The sequence below is a fragment of the Phyllobates terribilis genome, unplaced genomic scaffold (assembly GCF_046119375.1).
Source record: "Phyllobates terribilis strain yellow unplaced genomic scaffold, ASM4611937v1 Scaffold_4__5_contigs__length_816908805, whole genome shotgun sequence".
Classification (NCBI taxonomy): Eukaryota; Metazoa; Chordata; class Amphibia; order Anura; family Dendrobatidae; genus Phyllobates; species Phyllobates terribilis.
In genome coordinates this window covers 723,429,298-723,454,132 of record NW_027362764.1, presented here as the reverse complement: position 1 = coordinate 723,454,132, position 24,835 = coordinate 723,429,298, and the positions used below count along the sequence as shown (strand labels likewise).

General features: G+C 42.9%; 1 protein-coding gene across 1 annotated transcript in view; it reads left to right on the top strand.

Annotated features, from left to right (window-relative positions):
- Nucleotides 1-24,835, top strand: part of ANGPT1 (angiopoietin 1) — a 490,004-nt gene that overhangs the window by 261,829 nt on the left and 203,340 nt on the right. Inside the window, exon 4 of the mRNA XM_073679768.1 lies at nt 12,512-12,744. Within this exon, the coding sequence (XP_073535869.1) occupies nt 12,512-12,744 (233 nt within the window). The remainder of the gene's footprint in view (nt 1-12,511; nt 12,745-24,835) is intronic.

The following is a 24,835-nucleotide window of genomic DNA, read 5'->3' as shown; positions in this document are numbered from 1 at the left end:
TGCCGTGACCTCCTGCCCTTCTACCCAGAGACTGTCCCTGTCACTTGCCGTGACTACCTGCCCGCCTTCCCTGGGAGCCACCCGCTTCCTTACAAGGACTGCCCCTTTGTATAGTTGCTCAGAGGTTCCACCTCCCAGACCCGTTTCATTAGTGATTAGTGGGGGTCAGACTGCTGGAACCCACACTGATTGGTAGAATGTGGAGTTTTTATCCCATTAGACTAGAGCTCATGTGCGCCTTGACATTCATTCCCTCAATGGCTGTTCTTGTTTTTTTCTGGAAGCCACAAAGAGAATGAATGAAGCTGCAGTCAAATGTCCCACCTGCCGCTGCATTTTAAAATGGGGATAACTAAGTGTCCTGTCAGGGAGAAAATGTCCCCATTCTTCCGATCACTGCGTTTTCCAATGTTAGAACCCAAGCGATCAATAAGTTATCACCTATTTTAAATCGGTGATAACTTGTTTTAACCAAAGAACCCCTTTAATGCAAACTAACGTAATTGTACATCCCAGTTATGGTGGCGCACAGTAGATGTGCAGGAGCCGCCTGTGATTTACAGTTGACACTCCACTATAACGGGGATATAGGCTAAGAGGTATTTGCATATAGCTGTAGGGTGGGCCCCGAGGATCAATTCCTCCTGTGGGCCCCAGACACTCCAGTCCGACACTGCCACCCAGTATATATATATGAGATATTCAATATATTTTAGGTAACATAAAATAGTGGTATAAAAAATGGAACTTGCTCCACAAGAAAGCAAGCCCTCATATGATTAAAGGAAACCTGTGATCACAGATTTTCACTATATAAATAAATGCACCATCCTTGTGCTGTCTTTGATGGCATTTCTACAACTCCTTTATGAGAGTCCAGCTGCTATGAGAAAATATCTTTAATAATTGTCCCGCGCCATATGCAATTGGCCTCTCCGGACCGTGCTCAGCGCCTCCTCTGTCCCCGCAGTCGCTGTCTTTCTGCCTTGATTGTGATCTCCAAAGCCTGTTGTGCCCACGCAGGTCATGTTCCTAATGGTGCAGTCAGAAGGTCGTATAAATCGGAGCGAGATCGGAACACAATGTGTGGACTGGCCGGCTGCTCTCCTGACCCGAGTGTGACAGTATATATTACTATGCAGCTGCTACGCTTGGGTGGGGAGAGCCGCCGGCCAGTCCGTGCATTGTGTTCTGATTTATATGGATGTTTGATTCTGCCCTTACGGTGCAGCCGCGAGAGTTAACCAAAATCTGTGGATGACATAAGAGACATCAATCAAGGCTTGAGGACAGCGATTGTGAGGACTGAGGAGGCACCATGCACAGTCCAGAGATACCCACTGGAAAGCTTGTTAAAAACTTTCTTTCCCTGTTATGAAGAGGTTGCAGGAGTGCTATTAACGACAACCGAAAGGTGCTAGATATAGATTATATAGGGCAAACCTGATGACCGGTTTCCTTTAAGTTGATTTAAAAAAAAGAAAGTTGGGGCTTTCAAAACCTGGAGAAACACCCAAAATTACTGCTCTGTTAAGTGGAAGACTACAGGGTTAATTTTTTTAGGGCACAAACTGCTAATGAAAACGGGATCTGATTGGTTGCTGTCGCCAGGACTGATCTTTTTAGTCTTAAATCCGTTCTTATTCCTGAGGCCACTTGTGGTTTTGGCCTTTCTTCTCATTTGTATCTGCTCATCTACCAAGTTTCCGAATTCCTTGTGGTCGTTCCTTGCGGCACAACAGCACTCATGCTATGTTGTAGTGCTATTAAAAACTTTAATAAAAGGTATTGAAATATAAAACTGGTATTAAAAGAAACTATGATATTAAAAGACTTAAAATTTTTAAATATATAAGTATTAATTTTCACACAAAAAACATCAGAAAAAGTGACAAAAACAGTTTGAAGAACAACTTACAGAGATTAGAAAAAAGTCAGCACCAGTCCTGTATATAGGATGTGCCTGACATTGCAGCTAGACCCCATTGACTTAAATTGGACTAAACTGTAATACCAGCTATAGCCTACAAACAAAAGTGGCGCTCTTTCTGAAAAAAAACATGAAGGTTCCATTTTTTTTAATAATGCAATATTATTGGTGACAAGAATAATATATTCCGGTTTGGATGTCAGTGTTCACCAGTTCATGACTTCATACATTTGATTAGAATCTAGATGTCTATCATTTTAATTTCCTAATACTGTTTTCCTAAATGATATTAAATTCCTAATACGTATCAATTGGTTCCCTGGTGTTTCGTAATCACATTTAGCTTCCATGGAAAAATAACATTGGGATCTGGAGCTTTCAGGGAGTTGGACCTTTCAAGGCCAATGAAAATATGATTCCGAGTCCATGAACTAAAATTATTCCTGTTATCAATGATGACTTCAAAAATTGCTTTCATCTCCATCCAAATCCCCTGAAGGCACCCAGATAAATGTGCATTATTTCTACACAATCGGGGACTTGTACGTGTAACTGTCTGATACATTTCTGCTTATGAAAAATGATTATGTTATAACTTGGTCTATAATGTTTCCACTGTGGTTATTTTGGCAAATCATACGACAGCTCACGTTCATCAAACCGTTAGTTTTGGAAAAAGATGAACATTCAATATTTGGTTTCAGAATTAGAGTACAAGTAATTTTATATGTGAAATGTCTATCCACCCTTAAAGGGAACCTGCCATGCCGAAAATGGCATCTGATCTGCCGGCAGAACGTTATAGAGCAGGAGAATGATTACATTAATATACATTTTTGTGCAAAAATTTTCAGGAAAACTTGTATTTTATTCATTGAAATTCCTGGTGTTTTTATGCAGATGAGTCCAGTGGGCGGTCCTACTCAATGATTGACAGTCTTTCCTGTATGACTGTGCATGCAGAGATAACTATCAATCGCCCACTGGACTCATCTGCATAAAAACATAATTTCAATGAATAAAACACAAGTTATACTGAATCTTTACCATAATCCTATATATCATTCTGCCCCACTTCTCCTCTATATCCTTTTGTCCTCAGATCAGTTATGATACTCGTGTAGTACTGCTGGAAACCAGTAGCCAAAGGAGCATGAGCAGGAACAAAAAGTGGTAGTAGAAGTTCTTGTACTTTGCAAAAGGAGTTGTAGGAAACAATCCGTAGATAGGTGAGAACAATCTAGATAAGAATGTTCAGGAGCTTGGAGACTGGAAACTAGTCTAAGAGCTAGACACAATACTCAAGCAATGAGTGAGAGATCCATGAGGCTTTAAGTAGGCCCAAACAGAAAACAAGATGGATCCCATAGGTTCAGAATCTGACATATTAGTAAAGAGCAATTGCAAAACACAACAGCAGTCTCCAGTGGTAAGGAATGGGATTGCAGCACAATTATTAAGGTGAACAATAGCAGTCACTAGTGGTCAAACTGTAGAAGGACAACTGGAATCCTGACACCGAAATGAAATGTGTGCCATTGGATGCTGCTAGCAGAGGAAACTTTGCCTCTGCCACATAGGAAGAGCACAGGAACACTGATCTCTGGATCTGGCCAGCTCAGAACATCAAGTCCAAGCTCTACAGCTAAGAGCTCACAAGCGTTGCGATCATTTTGGTCACCACTGATAGAATGTAGAAGTAGCCTGTAACCTAGGCATTATCCAGTAATGACAAAAAAATATAATTTTTTCTGTCGGCTCACCAAGCGGCTAATGAAAAATACCTTGAATAAAGGGGTGCGGTGCACGGAGGCTCGAGACCGACTTCTGGGTGAGGATGTAGCAACAAGTACGAAAATCCAGCATCTGCAGGAAATGATGCAAGTATGTTAAAACATTATTTTATTAATGACATTATTAAAAATAGGGAAAAGAATAAAAAACAAGACGAGTAAAAAGGATACGGGTTCACGCCAGAACTAAGAGAGGTTATGTTCAAAACGTGTAGACCCGTGTCCTTTTTACTATTCTGTATGTCTCTTTTTTGATTTTTATTATTTTCCTTATTTGAACATCCCTGATTTGCCACGCTGTCACGCAGATGTTATCTGCATGACAGCGTGTCAAATTAGGGATGTTCGTGGGCTGAGACAATTTTTTGGCGAGAACAAGTCGGAACCCCAAACACGAACCCGAATTTGAAATGCCGAACAAATTCGCTCAACACTAATTATAAAGCCTTGGGGGAGGCCACCCAAATATCACTCCTAATTCTAGTACTTCCATCAAATTTATCAGAAGAGAAAATTGTAAAAAGTTCCTAATGTTTTGCTCCAGTATAATAAAGTCCTCAACGAATCCAGAGCCACCTCTTTGGTTTTGGGTGACTAGATCTCTTACAATGCCTATCTAATATATATAATTGTCTTATCCCGTCTGTCTGTCTGTCTGTCCAGGAAATCCCACATCGCTGATTGGTCCGGCTGTGGCCAATCAGCGACGTGGCATTTCAGAAAAAGATGGCGGCCGTTAGCGGCTCATCTGCCGCACGGAGGTCAGCGGCGATGCAGCCGGCTGCTCGCAGCATAAGTCCCCCGACCGGAGGCGCCGCTGACCTCCATGCGGCTACCGTCGGAAGATCAGCACCCGGCGCAATACTTACCTCTCCCCGTGCCTCGGCAGCAGCTCCGGTGTCTTCTGCGTCCTCTGACTGTGACGTCTCAGGTCAGAGGGCGCGGTGACGTCTTTCCACTGCGCTCTCTCCTGAGCAGTCACAGCACAGAGCGGGAAGATGCCGACGCGCATGAGGAGTCCAGAGCAGCGGCAGCACCAGCAGGTGAGAAGTGAGGTGAGTATTGGATTTTTTTTTTTTATTGTATGGGGGCATAGGGCATTAAATGGTGGGGTGGGTGTGTTTGACATCGTGGTGGGGGCATTATAAACGAGGGGGGTTGTGTCATCCTGCATGGGGCACTATGGGGGAGGTGTGACTTCCTGCATGGGGCATTATAAGGGAGGGGGGGATGTGACATCCTGCATGGGGCATTATAAGGGAGGGGTATGTGACATCCTGCATGGGGCATTATATGGTGGGGGGGAGTGACATCCTGCATGGGGCATTATAAGGGAGGGGGGGATGTGACATTCTGCATGGGGCATTATAAGGGAGGGGGGGATGTGACATCCTGCATGGGGCATTATATGGTGGGGGGAGTGACATCCTGCATGGGGCATTATAACGGAGGGGGGGATGTGACATCCTGCATGGGGCATTATATGGTGGGGGGGAGTGAAAGGGGGGATGTGACATCCTTCATGGGGCATTATAAGGGAGGGGGGATGTGACATCCTTCATGGGGCATTATAAGGGAGGGGGGATGTGACATCCTTCATGGGGCATTATAAGGGAGGGGGGGATGTGACATCCTGCATGGGGCATTATATGGGGGGGGAGTGACATCCTGCATGGGGCATTATAAGGCAGGTGGATGCTCCCCGGTTCTCACTAACATGGTTCGCTCATTGGTCGCAGCCGCCGGCCGCGACCAATCAGCGATATCGGCACCAAATTTAAACACCGCTCTGCTGATTGCTCACGGCCGGCCGCCGCGACCAATCTGCCATTGTGGCGCCAAATTTAAACACGGTCTCCAGCCAATTGGTGGCAGATTTAAAATAAGTATGCCACCGTCGGGAGACATATTCTAGAATACCCGATGCATTAGAATCGGGCCACCATCTAGTGAAATATAAAAATATCTCCGTGCAAACTAATTCTGTACAGCTGAAAGTCTGGTACCCAGACAAGCCACATTGCATTTTTAGAGTTTTCAGAACATCTCGCAACTTGTGTGTTCTCGAAAATCTGTTTCCTCTTACACATATTAATAAAGCAAATACGAAGTAACCACTGAGACAGGAGAAGCTTTCATAAATTTCCAAACCAGCACAGTTCGAGTTATGCGTGAATGTCATATGTTGCGGTCACGTGATAATACCCTATATATTTAGAGGAAATAATGTTTGTCCTTAACTCAATGGGACAAGAAAAAAATATAGCATTCCTCATATAAACCAAAAACATAAATATAAATCTTACAATGAGCTTCTCAGCTTGTTTTTATGGACATTGAAAGATGTATGTAACGTAATACAAGGACTGTAGGTTCTTTATGGATAAGATTTGCCCTAGAGATGACCATGCACCGGAGATGTATTTGAGGTGGAGTACTTGGAAGGCGGGAGTGGGAGAAGCCATCAACAAGCTACTTTATCTTGTCCATTACATTTAAATACAGGGTCAAGGCTTTTCTCAGTGTAACTTTAGCCCCCAAATTTAGAAGACAAAAAGTTTGGTGAACAGTTTTGGAAAAACACCTTCTGGGTTACAATTAAAAGGGTTGAAAATAAGTTATCACCCAGCCACAGAAGAAGTGATAACTTATTGATCAGTGGGCGCCCACCCACTGGGACCCAAATCAAGCGGCAGAATGGTACGGCAGTTCGAACACTCAACCTGCTGCTCAGCTTTTTCCGGCAGCCCCGTAGAGAATAAATGGAGCATGGTCATGATAAAGGTGCCCCACTGATCAGTAAGTTATCACCTATCCAGCAGATAGGTGATAACTTGTTTTCATCGGAGAATCTCTTCAAGGCTTAATCTGTTTATTCTTTAACGGATAGAAAAGAAATGAAGATGCCATGAAAGATTCATCCTACTTTGTAACAAAAATGGTCCCTTAAAGATCCCACACAGGTCAAGTATTCAGCTTGGTCAATATGACTTATCCTAGATGTTTCCACAAAGCGCCATCTGGATTTTTTTTCCACTGGGCAATTAAAACTTTTCTTTTGCGTGTGAGCAAGGTTACATTAATTGCTATTGGATTTTAAAGGGTTTTGGTAGGACATACTGTATATAAATATGACTTTTATTTTCGGGGGAAGGGATAGACCATAGAAGATCAAGACTCGTTTTAGTTTTGCATATATGGGCCACCTTCTAAGTTACACTTGGGGGAAGTTGTAGCATGGACCTTCCATGTCTTCATCTTTGTTTACTAAGTGGGTTCATTACTTCTGCCCTGAAGTGTTATGAGGGATCTGGAAAACTTTCCACCATCTTTAGTGTTGCATTACCCAGAGAATGACCACTAGGGCAAAAAAAAAGGAAAACTGTTTCATTATAGACCACCTTAAAATGTGTACATGGAAGGACATGCAGTTTAAGATAGATCACAAAGGTACTCGGAAAAACATCTACATTTTTTAGATTAAACAATTGCAAAAATAATAAAAAAAAAAGGGATGAAAGATTCCAAGTATAAGTCTTCAGACGACAAAACATTCCTTGTATACCGGCAGATGTTACTGTATAAAGGATATTCATATGTAAGTAGGGGCCGGGTAGTTCTTACTTATTAATGGCAGACCCATAAAAAGACTCACAAATTCCATAAAAAGACTTAATTTAATTTTTTCTCTATATTGTTTTTCATTTTCCTGAAAAACCATGTGTTCTTAGGGTTATTGTCTGCTGGAAGAAATTTCTGGGTCCCTTAGTCATGGCTTTCTGCAAAGTAGATAGGAAGTCCTCACAACAGGGGGCTTACCGTATAATTGTCTTTTACGACTGAAGATTTATAGTCACCAATGTAATGGGGCTATTCTGACGAGCAGGTGCCATTACATGATGCCCCATAAACCTGGAAATTGTTATGTATGTAATATGAGTCTCTTTAAGTAAGTGATGCCCCTGCTGGGATTGTAAATGAAGAATGAAATGAATGTCTGGTTATGGCATGATATAAGGTTTTGATGTCCAACATTGTCTTTTTCCTACTGAGACATTGTTTTGGATGTCTGGATTAAGACTCATAGTGAATGAGTAGTGCCCTGGTAGATTATGCATGATACCTGCAGTCATTAAACCATAAAATATTTCATGGCCTCAGTGTTTTGGCTTGTATGCAGGAATCAGTAAGTTTACGTCAGTCACATTCCTCCAGTGATTAGATTTACATAACCAAGGTCTCGAATGGTTGACAATCCGAAGCCTCCAATCACTGTCCTTAAGAGGTTTTTTTTGCTAATCGAATTCCAAAATTTTTCAAATTCACCAAAACAAGTGAATTTCATAAAATTATATTCAAATTCAATTCACATTGAATCACTTCGATCATCTCTGTTATTAGGTATTTGTTAAAGGAGGAGGACACAACTTGTGTAGCCTGTTCAAATACCCAAGGGCCGTGAAGACTAAAAACCTGTAACCAGGGTGTCACGGGTGTGTCAGAGGTGACAGACAGTTGCCCTGCAGTTGGTTGCAGGAGAGCTCTACGTTTGGCATTACTGACATCTTCTTAGAGGCTGACTGTCTCTAAGATCTAGTGGCTACCTCCCTCTGGCTAATTAGCTCTCTGGCCTGAGTGTATAAATACCTGGTGTGTCTGAGAGGGAGGTGCCGGTGATATTCATTACTACTTGTGAGGCTTTAGCAAGAGCAGTACTTTGTCCTCTCTGGAGCTTGAGGCCGTGCGCACATTTGGCTGGAGTCGTCTAAAGCTAAGCAATCCCCCAGTTTGTCTACCCTTGTTGTCTTTAGAGTTTGGAGAGATTGACTAGTGCTCATCTCCTCCCATTCCTAGCCTTAGTCATATGCCAGGGATAGTCAGGGCGAGGCATGCGTGCGGTGATTGGTGAAGAGCCAATATAGGGACGGTAGTTGAGACAGGATGACACTAGACCAGACTAGGAGGTCTCCACTACCCCTTTCCCTAGTGTTTGGGCTCCCTTTTCCTCTTCTCTCTGTGTTTCACTAAGTCTTTCCCACAACCTGTGTGACACAGGGTTGCAAATTTGACTTTTAATTTTTTCTTGACGGCTTATCAAAAAATCATGAACAGAAAATATATTTTACAGACTCATTGGGAAACCATAATAAATATTCTTCAAAGCTTTTACACCAGAATTCTGTTGTAAAATTTTTTGAAAAATTGCAAACTTTTGGTGCAACATGAGGCTATGCTGAAACTTTTGCCCCTTATGGCGTTCTCATGCAATTTTTGCCCAGCTCTGACAAAGTGGACAGAACTGGGGTGGGTAGAATGTCAACCACTTCTTGTCAAATTCATGACGAGCGGCAACATTCCTTACACGACAAATCTTACTCCAGTCCATGGACGTGCACACCACTTTTCAGACTCACCAGATTCACTAGGAGGTGTGCTCCTCTTAATGAATCAGGAGCATCTGACTCCACCACTCCTCCTCATCAACATCGGCGTGAATAATTCTGGCCTTGATGAATCGGGGCCACAGTGCTAAAATGTGAAACAGAAAAATTCTTATTGAACAGAAAAGGCAATTTGTACTTTTTGCTTTTTAATACAACTTCTGAAATTTGCGACCAAAATATTAAAACGGCGCTGAACATTTTAAAACTTTTGTCCACATACAAAGAGTATTCAAAAAATCTAATCTTCGTGTGAAATTTCTTTCATCATCTGAAATATCTCTGTACCTTTCTGCCCTAAAAAACATCCAGTAAAAACAAATATAAGTTCATCATATAAGAGACAAACTCAGTCGTCTATGATGAAGCAGATCTGTTACTAGATACAAACCGAAAACATCATTGGAAATCGCAAGGATTTTATAAAAATGGGTGCAAGAAAAGGGGATTTTTTTATGCTGCGCAGGGGGGGGGGAACCTGCTGACGGATCCCCTGTAAAGAGAATTTGTCATCAACTTTCACAATACAAGCTGCATGCGTTATTACATGCAGATTGTATCCGTTATTTTACGTATGCAGCTTGTATTGTGAAATCCTGATATAAAAATGATAATTTTATGAGTTCTAAAGAGGGAAAGAGCTCATGTGTCCAAGTTTATTCAGTCTATGCCCACCCAGCCTGACTCACAGCTGCATCTTGTACTGAGCAGTGTGAGATCTCAGCAGCAGGAAGGAGGAGGGACACTGAGGGTCTGTCAATTAGACTAGGTGAGATTCTGAGAAGCTGTATATCAGGCTAGGTGAGTGGCGATTCAACAGTAGGAGGGAGAAGATACAGTGAGAAGCTGTCAGTCAGGATAGGTGGGTGGATATTCAACAGCAGCAGGTAGGAGGGACACTGTGGAGCTCTCAAACAAGCTAGGTGGACATTGATTGAGTTTGAAGTTTCAAAAAGAATGATACCGTCATTCCTTCATGAATTGCAAAGTAAGTACACCAGGTCTAAGACATGTGCATGCAGTTTGTAATGTGAAATCAGGTGACAGATCCACTTTAAAGAGCATCTTGTAAGATGAAATGTTGATAAATTCATCAGATCAGAGGCAAATGTATTTAATTATGGCCAACTTGTTGAACTTCTCAAGCCAAAACCAGTATCTTGTGATTTGGCTATTGCAGGATCCTAGGGGACAAATGTTCCACCCTGCAAAAGGTGTAAAATGGTGAAAAAAATTGAACTGTATCGTTTAGTTAAGAAATGTCTTTACAACGAGACCAAAGAGAGAGGAAGTAGTACATGCTACAGTAAAGTACAGTAGGGGGGCATGAAGTATTGCCTGTAAGTCTTCATAAACCACATGGATCACTTCAGGAACGGTACCCCCTCCAGAGCAGAAAGATTGAAAGGTATAAAGCAAAGCATCGACAGAGCTGGGAATAAAACAGCTGGTTTTGATACTGTATGTGAAATAAAGGAGGAAGGGTGAGCGATCATGTAGAAAAGTTACAGGGTGTCACCACTTCAAAGACTGCTGTGACGGTCCTCTGACTGATGCCAATGGAGTTGGCTCCAAGAAGTAGCAGTCGGTGAGAATCTTACAAGGCACGTCCTGTAACTTCAGGAATGAAAGGTAATATGGATTGTGTTGCAATTGTCAAATTCTAGAAAACATAATAGGAGATGATAGCAAAGCCAGGAAACTAATAGGACCCCGGGGGAACTTAAAACATTTAACTTGTTCTCATCAAGGAATCGAAGGAAAAGAACTGTTTCTAGAAGAAAGCAGCCATACTTTTCTAACATTGGACAACTCTTGTATCTTGCTGCCTCTAAAGAGTAAGAAATATAACCAGTATCATAAAAGGGTGCCCCGTGCTTCTGGTCTTTTCTATTAGCCACAGCAAAGAGATCGGCAACAATTGGCCAGGGCTGTGGTGGACTGTGGAACGCAACATGGTAACCTATTTATTTTAGGGAAAACTTATTGGTGCTACTCTTGATAACAGTTAATTGCAGTGGGTACCTGCTGCCAGACCTTGTATGGTCAGCTCAGTGTGTTGGTAGCAGCAAGTATGGACCCATGTGACAACCCTTGTATTTGTCTTTAAATGGGTTTTCTCATTGTAGAAGCAATAGCATAACATTATCTTTTGGGCTTACATATCCCAGCAGGATTGAATTTCCTATCTGACTGCCATCACAACTCTATGACGGGAAAACCTCTTTAAAGGTAATCTATCAGTAGGATCAATCCTCCAAAGCCGTCTATATGGGCACGCAGGTCATAGGAAGTTGAATAAAATAATACCTTTATATTTGCGATCTGATGAATGGTTCCCAAGAAATCCATGTTTCTCTAAGTATGTAAATGAGCTATTAAGATCTATGGGATGGACAGAGATCTCTCTGAGAATCTGCCTCCAGAGCTTATTTTAAATAAAAGTGTACATTACTAGTGGGAGCCATGTAGATCAGAAGAGCAGACTGTCAGTCATTACACATCACACTGGTAATGTCTCCTTTCATTTATAATAAGCCCTGGAGGCTGACTCTCTGGCAGATCTATGTCCGGCCCATAGATCTTAACAGCTCATTTACATATTAAGAAAAAGGTGGATTTCTCTGGAAAAAGACATCGGATCACAAATATCAAGGTATCATTTTATTCAGCTTCCTATGACCTACATGCCCATATAGATGGCTGGCTTAGGAGGGTTGATCCTACTGACAAATTCCTTTTAAAGAAGTTGTAAGAAAATGATGCCATATTTCCTTTAATGACTGTGTAACAAATAAAATGGGTTCTTCTTCAAAGAGAGCACCATTTTACTTTATTTCTGGTGTACTATAGTGCTTCATATTGGAAGATAACAAAACATTCTGGGTAGACTCGCATTAATATTTTGCTCTTCCTACCAAAAATACCAGATTTTGGATGCTTCCAGCAATAGAACCACTCCTAGAATATGTCCTAACAACTATTGATAATGAAAAGTCCTGGAGGTCTTTGCTAGACCTTGGACTGTCAAAATAAAATAGGCTCTTCCAGTTTTATATTTACTGTGGTGCTTGAAGGGGTTTGCGAGGATTAGAAAAACATGGCTGCTCCACACCTGTCCACCGGTTGTGTTTGGTGTTGCGACTCAGTTCCATCAAAGCGAATGAAGTTGAGCCGCAATATCACGCACAAGCTTTGGACAAATGTGACGCTATTGTTGGAAGAAATCAGCTGTGTTTTCTAATCCTATACAACCTTTAAAGCCATACTTTTTTCAATCTCTTGCTGTGCCCTCTCCACAATCTTTTCTTTCCCGTACATTACAACATTATTATTCTTTTAAACAGTTTGCTGGAGAACAAAATTTTGGAAATGGAAGTCAGACATAAGATTGAACTGGATACACTGAAGATAGAGAAGGAAACATTACAAGGTCTGGTGTCCAGACAGAACTACATCATCCAAGAGCTGGAGAAGCAGCTGAGCAAAGCCACCACTAACAACAGCATGCTACAGAAGCAGCAGATGGAGCTGATGGACACCGTGCACAATTTGGTCAAAGTCTGCTCAAAAGAAGGAGGTCAGTAACATTTCAGCTTTGGATCTTACAGCAGAGAATCTAGTGGGTGCATATTTGGTATTTGCACATAATAAGTTATAGACGGCAGATCTTGGGGTGTAGTGGGACATGTGCCTTAATGAGGAGCCAATAAACTACTCTATATTATCAAGAAAATTTGGACATATGGCCATGGCAGCAAACTTCAAGTCAAGAAAATCTTAGTTACGATTTTAGAGATGATTTTTAAAGAAAAATATTCCCATGGTTAAAAAAGGTAAAATCATTGAAGGTTGTCCTTGCCCGCCTCATATAGCAAAGAATTAAATGGGGGCAAGATCTTTTTTACTATCCATTATTTGCTTCCCCATTCCTCCATCATCAGGCTAAGGGCTCGTGCACATGACCGTAAAAAATGGGATGAGCGCCATCCATTATTTTGTCACTCGTCCCCGTGTTATTCTATGGGGCTATGCACATGTCCAAACTTTTTTCTCGGACCGGAGCTAATCAGAGGAATAAATGGCAGCATGCACGATTTGCCTCAGATATTCGGATGGCACTGACCCATTCAACTCTATGGATCCATGGAAAAAAAATTGTTTTTCATGGACTGACAATATAGAGAAGGTACAAAAACGTATTTTTTTCTCTCCAATTTCGAGAAAAGTGGATCTCACTCTGATCACACTCTGATCAAACTATGATGAGAGTCTAATTAACGTAATCGGACCAATTTTCTCGGATGAGAGAGAAACAGTTGTGTGACCTTAGCCTAACACTGATGCATATGATGTATGAACCGATAAATCTAATTAATATATCAGTATATGCAAACATAATGAAATGTGAGGCTCAGTGGTTCCCCTTACACTACAGTAATTTCATTACCGGTCTGACTTTGCATGTAGGAGCTGATGAATAATTCAGTTGTATTATTTTATTCTTTCAAGTTTGAGCAAAAACACAGGAAGTAGTCAATTTTTATATTAACCTTTTGCTATGTCTTGCTACCACATCAGAGGAATTAGTAGACCACAAAGTGTAATGCTGGTGGGTGTGGACCCACTGTGCCAGTGGCCGGGCTTACCCTGGAGGGGCGTGACTAAGTATCTGCTGGGTATTTTCTAGAGTCTCTGATTGTAAGGATAGGCTGGACCGCCGGTAGACACCAGATAACACAACAGGGCAGTTCCTGGGACTGTAGCAGCTGACCGGAAGGTCAGAGATGCGGGTACAAGGTTCAGGAGGGTGAGCCAAGGCATAGTCAGATGGTCCAAGGTCGGGGCAGGTAGCACATGTTCAGAATTTTTAGGTGAGGTCAGGAGCGGAAAGATCAGGATAAACAAGATGGTAATCCAGGTGGATAACAGTTGAGACAAAGCAGAAATAGGCCAATACAGGGAACTAAATGCTAACAACAAACTGGAACCTAAGCTCAAGCCACTTGTGGAGGACGGCGCTGCCTGATTTAGTACCTGCTAGTTGGTGATAGACTGGGGAATCCAAATCCTCTGTACACAGCAGGGTTAAATTACTGCAGGATCTCGCCACATCCCCCTATAGCCAGGTGAATACATTAGGGATATGCAGCAGAGCTGTAAGTGCTGCATGGACTCAGGACAGAGGCCAGACTTGAGGATAAATAGAGCTGAGAATGCAGTGAGTGGCACGGCAGCGCTGATGCATGTGAGTTACTGCCATGACAGTACCCCTTCCCCCTTTTTTGGCCAGACAGACAGACACTCTTCTCAACAATGGCAGGGGGTCAGATGTTTGGCAGACTCCCTAGATCGCTCTTCAGAGCCAAAGTTCCTCACTTCAAACACATTCGAGGGAACCACAGGGACAGGAGGAACAGACAGAGGCAAAAAGGACCCATCAGCCTTGCTTCTGGACCACTTGCTTATGCCCACAAGGCTGATCAGCTTGGGTTCATGTCCCCTGGACAGAATTCTCCTCCTAGCCGAAGAAACAAAAGTTTTACTCATAGGAATGTCCCTTTGAAGGATTGGAGACTATTCCCCAGCCCTAGCTGGGTAAGAGATGTGTTGTGGTTCCTCCTCCTAATCAGTATCATATTGAAGGATCGAGATAAGACACGAGTTTCAGGCAGAGACAGAGAAAACGCCCAGCCATGGGGTGGAAAGGAAAGGCCCGAAGGCACAGAAGGCAGAATCTTGGGAACGATCTTGGCCGGTAGTTGGTAGCACAATACGATCTCCATTGAAGCACCTGGCCGGTGGTTCAGTCAACAACCGGTGAATGTCAACGCAGCCATGGGAGACCTAGAAAAAACAGGTTTACAGACTTTGGTTGCACATAAAAAGAAATCTTTTTGGAATGTTGAGTTCCAATAGATGAGGGGTGATACAGCTGTTGTGTAAGGAGCTGAAGATAATGGACTAGATCCAGGCGAAAAAAGTTGCCTGCGGAGCCAAAATCCAGATGGACAGCCATGGAGAGGGATCTCTCCAGCCACTAGTTTTTGTGGTCACTAGTTTTTGGAGAGCAATCTCTCCTTCCTAGGGTCGCCTCTCCAACCAACCTTCTCCGGGCTTCACTGGGCACTGATAAATATAATGACCTTTGCCACCACGATACATGCACTTGTCACGATACCTTTGCTGTCACTCTTGTACATAGTGAACTCTATAGCAGAAGGTGGAGCTTGAGTCAGCAAGGGTACTGAAAGGTTGAACCGACCTGAGAGGTTCCCTGACCAGAGAATACACTTCAGCCTGTTCCAGAGCTTGTTCATGGAAACTGAGATCAATCCAAGTAGCAAGGCGTATAAGGGTATCCAGTGAGGATGGTCGATCTCTGCCTGCCAACTCATCATTAATTCTGCTCGACAGACCCTGCCAGAAGGTTACCACCAAGGCCACTTCATTCCAGACCAGCTCCACCTCAGGGTGCGGAAGCGTAAGGCTTACTGAGCCATTATATCCTTGTCCTGTCTTAGAGTCAACAGGGAAGTGGAAGGTGGAAGACGAGGTGCGGCCAGGTTCCTCGAATGCTGCCCGGAACATCTGTCTCAGGACCACGATGCTCCCAAATAGTTTTTGCCCAAGCCAGGGCTCATCTGGGCAGCAGAGAACCCATGAAAGCAATCTTGGCCTGGTCCAAAAGGAAAAGATGAGCATGGAGAGTGAAGTGGATCTGGTACTAGTTTATGAAGCCGTGGCTTCCTTTGGGGTCTCTAACTAAGCGGGACAGGAGTAGAAGCTGAAGCTTACCTGCTCCACCAGCTCCCTGATGTGCACTATCCAGACATTTAGGTATTGGCAGCCTCCTTCTTACTATCACATAAAAATGTGATGATATGCCCAAAAAATAAAACAGATGTGGGTCAGATAATAATGCTGTCAGTCATCTGAATTACTATATATTGTATAGCTGAGAAACAGACAAATTTAAGACCGATCGGATGCGCAATGCATTACATGGACAATAAAGATGAACGAATCTTTTGAAAATTGAATTTGCGAGCTTTGCTGGATTTTCCAGGAAATATAATTCACAGCAAGTCAATTTGAAAGAACTCTATAGCCTCCAATTGCACTTAAAGACATGTATTACAATATTCTCTTTTCCTTACACACTAATCTTCACTCCTTTACTATCACACATACTATCTGTACATTTTCTTCATTGTTTTATGGCTATGGTAAAACTGTGAGCTCAAACGTCCTCTTACTATCCAGAGTCACCACAAAATGGCTGCTGAATTTCCTGCCTATGCTTTTATACTGGCTATGATCATTCCTCCTGATTGGCTGTGCTATACCATGTGATGTGCCAAATTTATGGGGAAGCCCATTTGACCATGCCCAAGGTCTGGCTGATCAAATCTTCTGCAATGTGTAATATGAGTATGGTTCAGCGAATTCCTAAAATTTCAACATGGACTCGATTTGCATCAAATTGATGAAATTTTCTTTGAATGACAGTCTTTTAAGGTCAATAGAATCAATGTAATACTTTATTTCACCTGTGGGAGTGCTGTAGGGAAATTAATAACTTGCTTTCATAGATTAGTACTGATTCTTGGAGGACACCTTATTAGCATTTTTGTCCAAATTGGACAACTTTTTCATCTCTTTAATTTCAGAAAGATCACTAACTCTAGGCCTCAGGGTACATGCACTGTCTATGAGGTTATTCCTCCCTATTTGGCCTACATCTTCATATTTTACATATATTTCACGCTGACTCGTTCTTAGCATGTGTAGTATATCTAAAGCAATAGCGCACATTACATATGAGAAAACAGGCTAGAGCTGTAAGATTTATTTGGACTAACCTTAGGTCAATTGCATAAATTCATATACCCTCTTATCTCAAGAAATAAAGAATTATAAATAAGATATGCCATATAACATAGTAAAAATAATATCTCTAGGTCACCACCTAAAAAACAATAACTCAGCAGACGCAAGTAGCCAGTTCTTCGACATCTTTTGTTCTAGGAACTCATCCAACTCGCTTATGAAAGTATTACCATGTGTTTTACATTGCATTTGATAAAAGCAAATTGCTCATTTTCTCCTGTCACAGTGATAGATTCATTCAATCAAACCATGATGAAACACCCCACAAACGTTTATAGGGCATTAGTTCTGTAACCGTTATAGGCTGCTGGTCAACAACAATGCATGTGATTGTCTATGGGAGCAATTTGTATAAACAGGCATAACAAGCCGCACTACCAAAAGAAATGACTGAAAGCTGAGGTCACAGACAGAAATCTTCATGCCTCCAGAACATTTAGATAGAAATAATACAAGTAGATAGATAGATAGATAGATAGATAGATAGATAGATAGATATGTAGATAGGTAGATAGATAGATAGATAGATAGATAGATATGTAGATAGGTAGATAGATAGATAGATAGATAGATAGATATGTAGATAGATAGATAGATAGATAGATAGATAGATAGATAGATAGATAGATAGATAGATAGATAGATAGATATGTAGATAGGTAGATAGATAGATATGTAGATAGGTAGATAGATAGATGCCAAAAGTTTTGAGATTGACACAAATTTTGGTCTCTATAAAGTTTGCTGCTTCAGTGTTTTTAGATGTTTTAGTCAGATGTTTCTATGGTTATTTATAAACATTACAGAAGTTTTTAAATATTTATTGACGAATACATCAAATTTATGCAAAGACTCAATAGTTACCTGGGTGAACCTTATTTTTCTAGACTTCTACCCTTTGCCCTGTTAGCTGGACATCAGCTTCTGGGGCAAATACTGACTGACGACAACCCATTCTTACCTAATACTTGGGATTCTTAGATCCCATTCTTTATTCATGGTGTTCTAAGGAAAAGTTGTGAATCCAGTAAAGCATCCTGAGACCATTCATTTGTGGGGTCGCTTTTCATCCAATAGATGAAAAGCATCCCAGGATGCTTTACTGTTGACATGACATATGACTCATGGTAGCGCTCATCCTCCAGATATCTGTAGGGGGCTTCACCAGAGAAATTAACTGTATCCCAATCCTCTGCAATACTACCCATGCACTTTCTGCAGAATGTCAATATGTTAGTCATGTTGTTCTTAACTAGAGATGAGCGTTGTTCTACTCGAACTGTTCGCCAATCTCAAATTCGAGCTGTTTTGGGCGGTGTTCGAGCCGGTCGGCGAACACGAACAATTTGAGAAAAATTCGGCTGTTCGAGGTTATGTTCGATAACTGTTCGTGCACCAAAATCATAACTGGATTTTTTCTCAGTAATGATGAAAATTAATGTTAATACGCAGTTTGAGTGTACAGCGGGACGGGGGGAGGGGCAGGGGATGGATCTCTGCAGGAACAATGAAGATCTCCATTTTTTTTTCTCTTTCCCGCATTTGCAGTGGGGAGGTGCAATCTGTCAGCCTATCAGCAGCGCACACACGGAGCGAAGTGCTTTTTTTCACACAAGCAAGGGCATGTGTGATTGGCAGTGTATGTCACATGTCCTTGCCCTATAAGACCAAGCCATTTTCCCCGTCGCCACCATTTTCTCACTGCTGCAGCTGCGTGTTAGACGGCACCGCTGTTGCTGTGTGCGCTATACCTTGTTAATTTCAAGCCAATTTTCGCACAAATATACAGATAGCTTGGGAGTAGGGAATAGTTGTGATTGCAGTCCTTTTAAGGACTAGGTTACAGCATTTCCTACGACTTTTATCAGGCAGGTCTGTGCTCTTAAATAGATAGATTGTGGGAGTAAAGACTAATTGTAATTGGAGTCCTTTTCAGGACTAGATTACATCAGTTCCTATCAGTTTTTGCCAGGCAGGTCTGTGCCAGTGCTGTGCAAGTTTTTTTCACAGCATTTGGCTGAATCTAGCAAAGCTAATCCTTTTTGGCCTATTGCAGAGTGTGTTAGTCAGTGGAGTAGCCTATCTGTGTTGCAAGATATACCACCTGTGTATAGAATACCAATTTTTTTACTGCACCTAGTGAAGTAAAATCTTTTGGGCATAGCATCATTCTATTAGTCCATCTATACTGACCTCTATCAGGTTGCAAACTGAATATAATTTTTTTCTGCATCTAGCTCTGAAAAAATATTTGGGCTTCTAGCGGTGTGTGGGACTTGGTCTATTAGTCCATCTATACTGACCTCCATCAGGTTGCAAATTAAAAATAATTTTTTTCTGCATCTAGCTCTGAAAAAATATTTGGGCTTCTAGCAGTGTGTGGGACTTGGTCTATTAGTCCATCTATACTGACCTCCATCAGGTTGCAAATTAAAAATAATTTTTTTCTTCATTTATCTCTGAAAAAATATTTGGGCTTCTAGCAGTGTGTGGGACTTGGTCTATTAGTCCATCTATACTGACCTCCATCAGGTTGCAAATTAAAAATAATTTTTTTCTTCATTTATCTCTGAAAAAATATTTGGGCTTCTAGCAGCGTGTGGGACTTGTTCTATTAGTCCATCTATACTGACCTCCATCAGGTTGCAAATTAAAAATAATTTTTTTCTGCATGTAGCTCTGAAAAAATATTTGGGCTTCTAGCAGTGTGTGGGACTTGGTCTATTAGTCCATCTATACTGACCTCCATCAGGTTGCAAATTAAAAATAATTTTTTTCTGCATCTAGCTCTGAAAAAATATTTGGGCTTCTAGCAGTGTGTGGGACTTGGTCTATTAGTCCATCTATACTGACCTCCATCAGGTTGCAAATTGAATAAAAAAATTTTCTGCATCTAGCTCTGAAAAAATATTTGGGCTTCTAGCAGTGTGTGGGACTTGGTCTATTAGTCCATCTATACTGACCTCCATCAGGTTGCAAATTGAATAAAAAAATTTTCTGCATCTAGCTCTGAAAAAATATTTGGGCTTCTAGCGGTGTGTGGGACTTGGTCTATTAGTCCATCTATACTGACCTCCATCAGGTTGCAAATTAAAAATAATTTTTTTCTTCATCTAGCTCTGAAAAAATATTTGGGCTTCTAGCAGTGTGCGGGACTTGGTCTATTAGTCCATCTATACTGACCTCCATCAGGTTGCAAATTAAAAATAATTTTTTTCTGCATCTAGCTCTGAAAAAATATTTGGGCTTCTAGCGGTGTGTGGGACTTGGTCTATTAGTCCATCTATACTGACCTCCATCAGGTTGTAAATTAAAAATAATTTTTTTCTGCATCTAGCTCTGAAAAAATATTTGGGCTTCTAGCAGTGTGTGGGACTTGGTCTATTAGTCCATCTATACTGACCTCCATCAGGTTGCAAATTAAAAATAATTTTTTTCTGCATCTAGCTCTGAAAAAATATTTGGGCTTCTAGCAGTGTGTGGGACTTGGTCTATTAGTCCATCTATACTGACCTCCATCAGGTTGCAAATTAAAAATAATTTTTTTCTTCATTTATCTCTGAAAAAATATTTGGGCTTCTAGCAGCGTGTGGGACTTGTTCTATTAGTCCATCTATACTGACCTACATCAGGTTGCAAATTAAAAATAATTTTTTTCTGCATCTAGCCCAGCCAATAGTTTTGGCCTAATACCACAGTTTGGCCACTCAGCTCTGCTCGGTTACCATCCATTGTTTTTTTGTGCAAACAACTCCAGAGTTGTGAATTAGTTAACCACCAAAATGAGTGGAAAAAGGCCTGCTGCTGGTGGAAAGGGGAATAGGCGTGTTGGGAAGGGGAAAAAAGGTTGTGTCCGTGGGGTAGGTGCAGAAGAAAGACCATCTTCCAGCCAAACTAAAATGTCTACTTCTTTTAGCGGACAATGTGATAAGATCCCTTTCTTACGGCCACGCCAATCGCTACAAATTCCAGATGAGGCACAAAAACAGCAGGTGCTTCAACGGATATCAAGTGCTCCTTTAAGTGGGCTCTCCTCCACATCAACTTCAACATCACAAATACTCCAGTCCTCAAAGGTGTCACCCAAATCGCACTTGCTTCCTCACAGCTCCCAAATCTCCAGCTGCCCGTCTGAGTATGAGGTAGAACAGATGGTTGAGTCTGCAGAGCTGTTTACTCATACTATAGCCTGGGAATCAGAGGTCGACTCCAGCGCTTCTGTGAATCCAGACGAGGAAATGATCTGCACTGATGCCCAGAATCTTTATGAGTCGGATCCAGGACCAGACGCAGAAGGTTCTGACCATAATGTAGACCCTCATTCCCAAACTGTAACTCCTGTTGGTGGAGACAATGAGGAAGACGATGATAAGACTCAAATACCTGATTGGAGCGACAACTTTAGTTTTTTGTCAGGGCAGGAACAGGTTGGCTCTGAGGACGACGGGTGTGATAACGCACAGGGTGATGATGATGAGGTCGGAGATCCCACTTACTGTCAACCCACAGTCAGCCAAGAGATGAGGTCAGCAGAGGAGGTGGAGGAAGATGCTAGTGACGACGAGGTCAGGTTGCGCCTTCCTGGACAGAGACGTAGTACTGGAAGCACGTCAACAACTGCATCCTCAAACACAACTCTGCCTCTCACCACAAGTCGTGGTGGCTCTTCAGGTCGCATGGGTGCTAAGCCTTGCATAGCCTGGGCATTTTTTCAGATCGATAAAGATGACCCAACTCGTGTTATCTGTAACATTTGTCAGCAAAAGCTAAGTAGAGGCCAAAAAATACATAGTTTGAGTACTTCATGCATGAACCGGCACATGGACATGAAGCATAAGTTGCAGTGGGAAGCTCAGTGTGCTACAATGCGGCCTAGCCGGCCGGGCCAATCACCGTCTGCCATATCTTGTGCATCCGCGGCCTCTTCATCCTCTGTGACTGGGGGGACAGCAGTCACACCTGTTTTGGGGCGCAGACCTGCCACCTCTTTACCCGCAACAGCCAGCGTGATTGGCAGGTCATCATTTTCTTTGGAGGTGGTAACACCAGCTGGTGTTGAGCGCTGTCCGACATCGATAGCACCACCTTTGGATCAAAGCAACCTAACATGTCCGCCTGCATCTTCCTCACAGACCGGCAGTTTGCCGGGGACACCCTTATCAACCCCGTCTAAGCACAATAGCCAGCCCTCGGTCCCTCAGATGTGGACAAGTAAAAGACCATTTCCTCCTAGCCATGAGAAAGCTAAGAGGTTGAATTTCACCATCTGCAAGCTCTTGGCTACAGAAATGCTGCCTTTCTGCCTGGTGGACACAGAGGATTTTCGAGACCTTATGTCCGTCGCAGTGCCCCAGTACCAGATGCCCAGTCGGCACTACTTCTCAAAGAAAGGTGTGCCTGCGCTCCACCAGCATGTCGCACACAACATCACCGCTTCTTTGAGAAACTCTGTGTGTGACAGGGTGCATTTCACCACAGACACTTGGACGAGTAGGCATGGACAGGGGCGTTACATGTCGCTGACTGGGCACTGGGTAACTATGGTGACAGCAGGACAAGGGGCTGCTGTCCAAGTCTTGCCGTCCCCACGAGTTGTGCGTCAATCCTCTTTATGTCAAAGTTCCTCCACTGCTTCTGCCTCCTCAACCTCCTCTCGGTCTTCCACCTGCACCCAAAGCCTGTCTGGTCATGCCACAAGCTTTCTAACTGCGCAGAAGGGATCCTGCACACCTCCTTACTATGCTGGCAGTAGGGCTCAACGTCATCAGGCGGTTTTTACATTGAAATGTCTGGGAAATGTGAGTCACACAGCTGAGGAGTTGTGGTCAGCTCTGGAGAACCAATTTCATGAATGGTTGTCTCCACTGGACCTGAAACCAGGGAAGGCCGTGTGCGACAATGCTGCAAACCTGGGTGCGGCCCTTCGCCGGGGCAATGTCACACACGTGCCTTGTATGGCTCACGTGTTGAACCTGGTTGTCCAGCAATTTTTAGCCCACTATCCCAGACTAGATGGCCTTCTGCAGAGGGCACGGTCGCTGTGTGCTCACTTCCGCCGTTCGCATCCCGCAGCTCAGCGACTTACATCTCTACAGAAGTCGTTGGGCCTGCCACTTCACCGGCTAAAATGCGATGTGCCTACCCGGTGGAATTCAACTCTGCACATGTTGCAGCGACTGTGGCAGCACCGACAAGCCCTGGTGCAATACGTTCTGACGTATAGCCTGGGCCAACGAGATTCAGAGGTGGGGCAAATCACGCTGGAGGAGTGGTCTCAGATCAGGAACCTATGCACCCTTCTGCACAGTTTTGAAATGGCGACGAAGATGTTTAGTGCTGACGATGCCATTATCAGCATGACTATTCCGGTGATTTACATGCTGGAGCACATGTTAAACAGAATTCGGAGTCAGGTGGTGGCACAAGAGGAGGTGGAGGAAGTAGAGGAGGAGGAGTTGTATGCGGAAGGGCTAACATCTGCAAGGTCCAGACGGTCGGCAGCACCAAGGCGGCAGGCATGTGAGGGTGGGGGAGATGGTTTTACCAGGGCGCATGGTAGCAGCCAAACTAGTGAGGAAGGTGCAGGAGCCCAGGAAGAAGTGGAGGACGAACTGATGGAAGACTCATCAGATGAGGGAGACCTTGATCACATTTCTGTTGTGCGAGGTTGGGGGGAGAGGACAGAGGAAGGAAGCATGATTGTTACCTCGCCACCAACACAACAGGGACTTGGTGCTCCTGGATGCGCAACACACATGAGTGCCTTCTTGCTGCACTACCTGCAACATGACCCTCGAATTGTGAGAATTAGAAATAATCCTGACTACTGGGTTGCCACACTGTTAGATCCCCGGTACAAAAGTAAATTTGCAGAAATTATTCCTGCCATAGAAAGGGATGCACGCATGCAGGAGTATCAGCAGAGACTGTTGCAGAATCTTACATGTGCTTTTCCACAAAATACCAGTGGTGCACGTAGTGAATCTCACAGTTCCAACTTGCCAACCGTGGTACCGTCAAGTGTTCAGCACTCAAACCGTAACAGAACCACAGTATCTGCTGGTAACATCAATTTTGCGGAATCATTTCACCACTTTTTTAGCCCATCCTTTGCAAGGCCACAGGAGACAAGAAGTCTGACACATAGTCAACGCCTAGAGACGATGGTACAGGAGTATCTCCAAGTAAACATTGAAGCCACGACTGTGTCACTGGACCCTTGCTCTTTTTGGGCTTCCAATCTGGATAAATGGCCGGAGCTAGCCACTTACGCCTTGGAGATCTTGTCATGCCCCGCAGCCAGCGTTCTGTCTGAACGTGTGTTCAGCGCTGCTGGTGGTGTGCTGACAGATAAGCGCACGCGGCTCTCCACTGATAATGTAGACAGACTCACGTTCATAAAGATGAACAAATCATGGATCCGAAACGACTTTTCTACCCCTGTGTCATCCTGGGGAGAGTAAAAGCTTGATGATTGGTTAAAATCACCCTACCAACCGTTTTAAGCTTTCAAATTACTAATCATGTTTATCTGTATCTTGACTGGAAAATAATTTGGGCTTTGTAGCAGTGTGCAGCACTGATCCTATTAGGCCATCTATAATAAGCTTCACCAGATTTAAAATTAAAAATAATTTTTAGCTGCATCTAGCCCGGAAAATAATTTTGGGGCTCCGAGATGCGCAAGACACATAAGTGCCTTCTTGCTGCACTACCTGCAGCATGACCCTCATATTGTCAGAATTCGAAGTAATCATGACTACTGGGTTGCCACACTC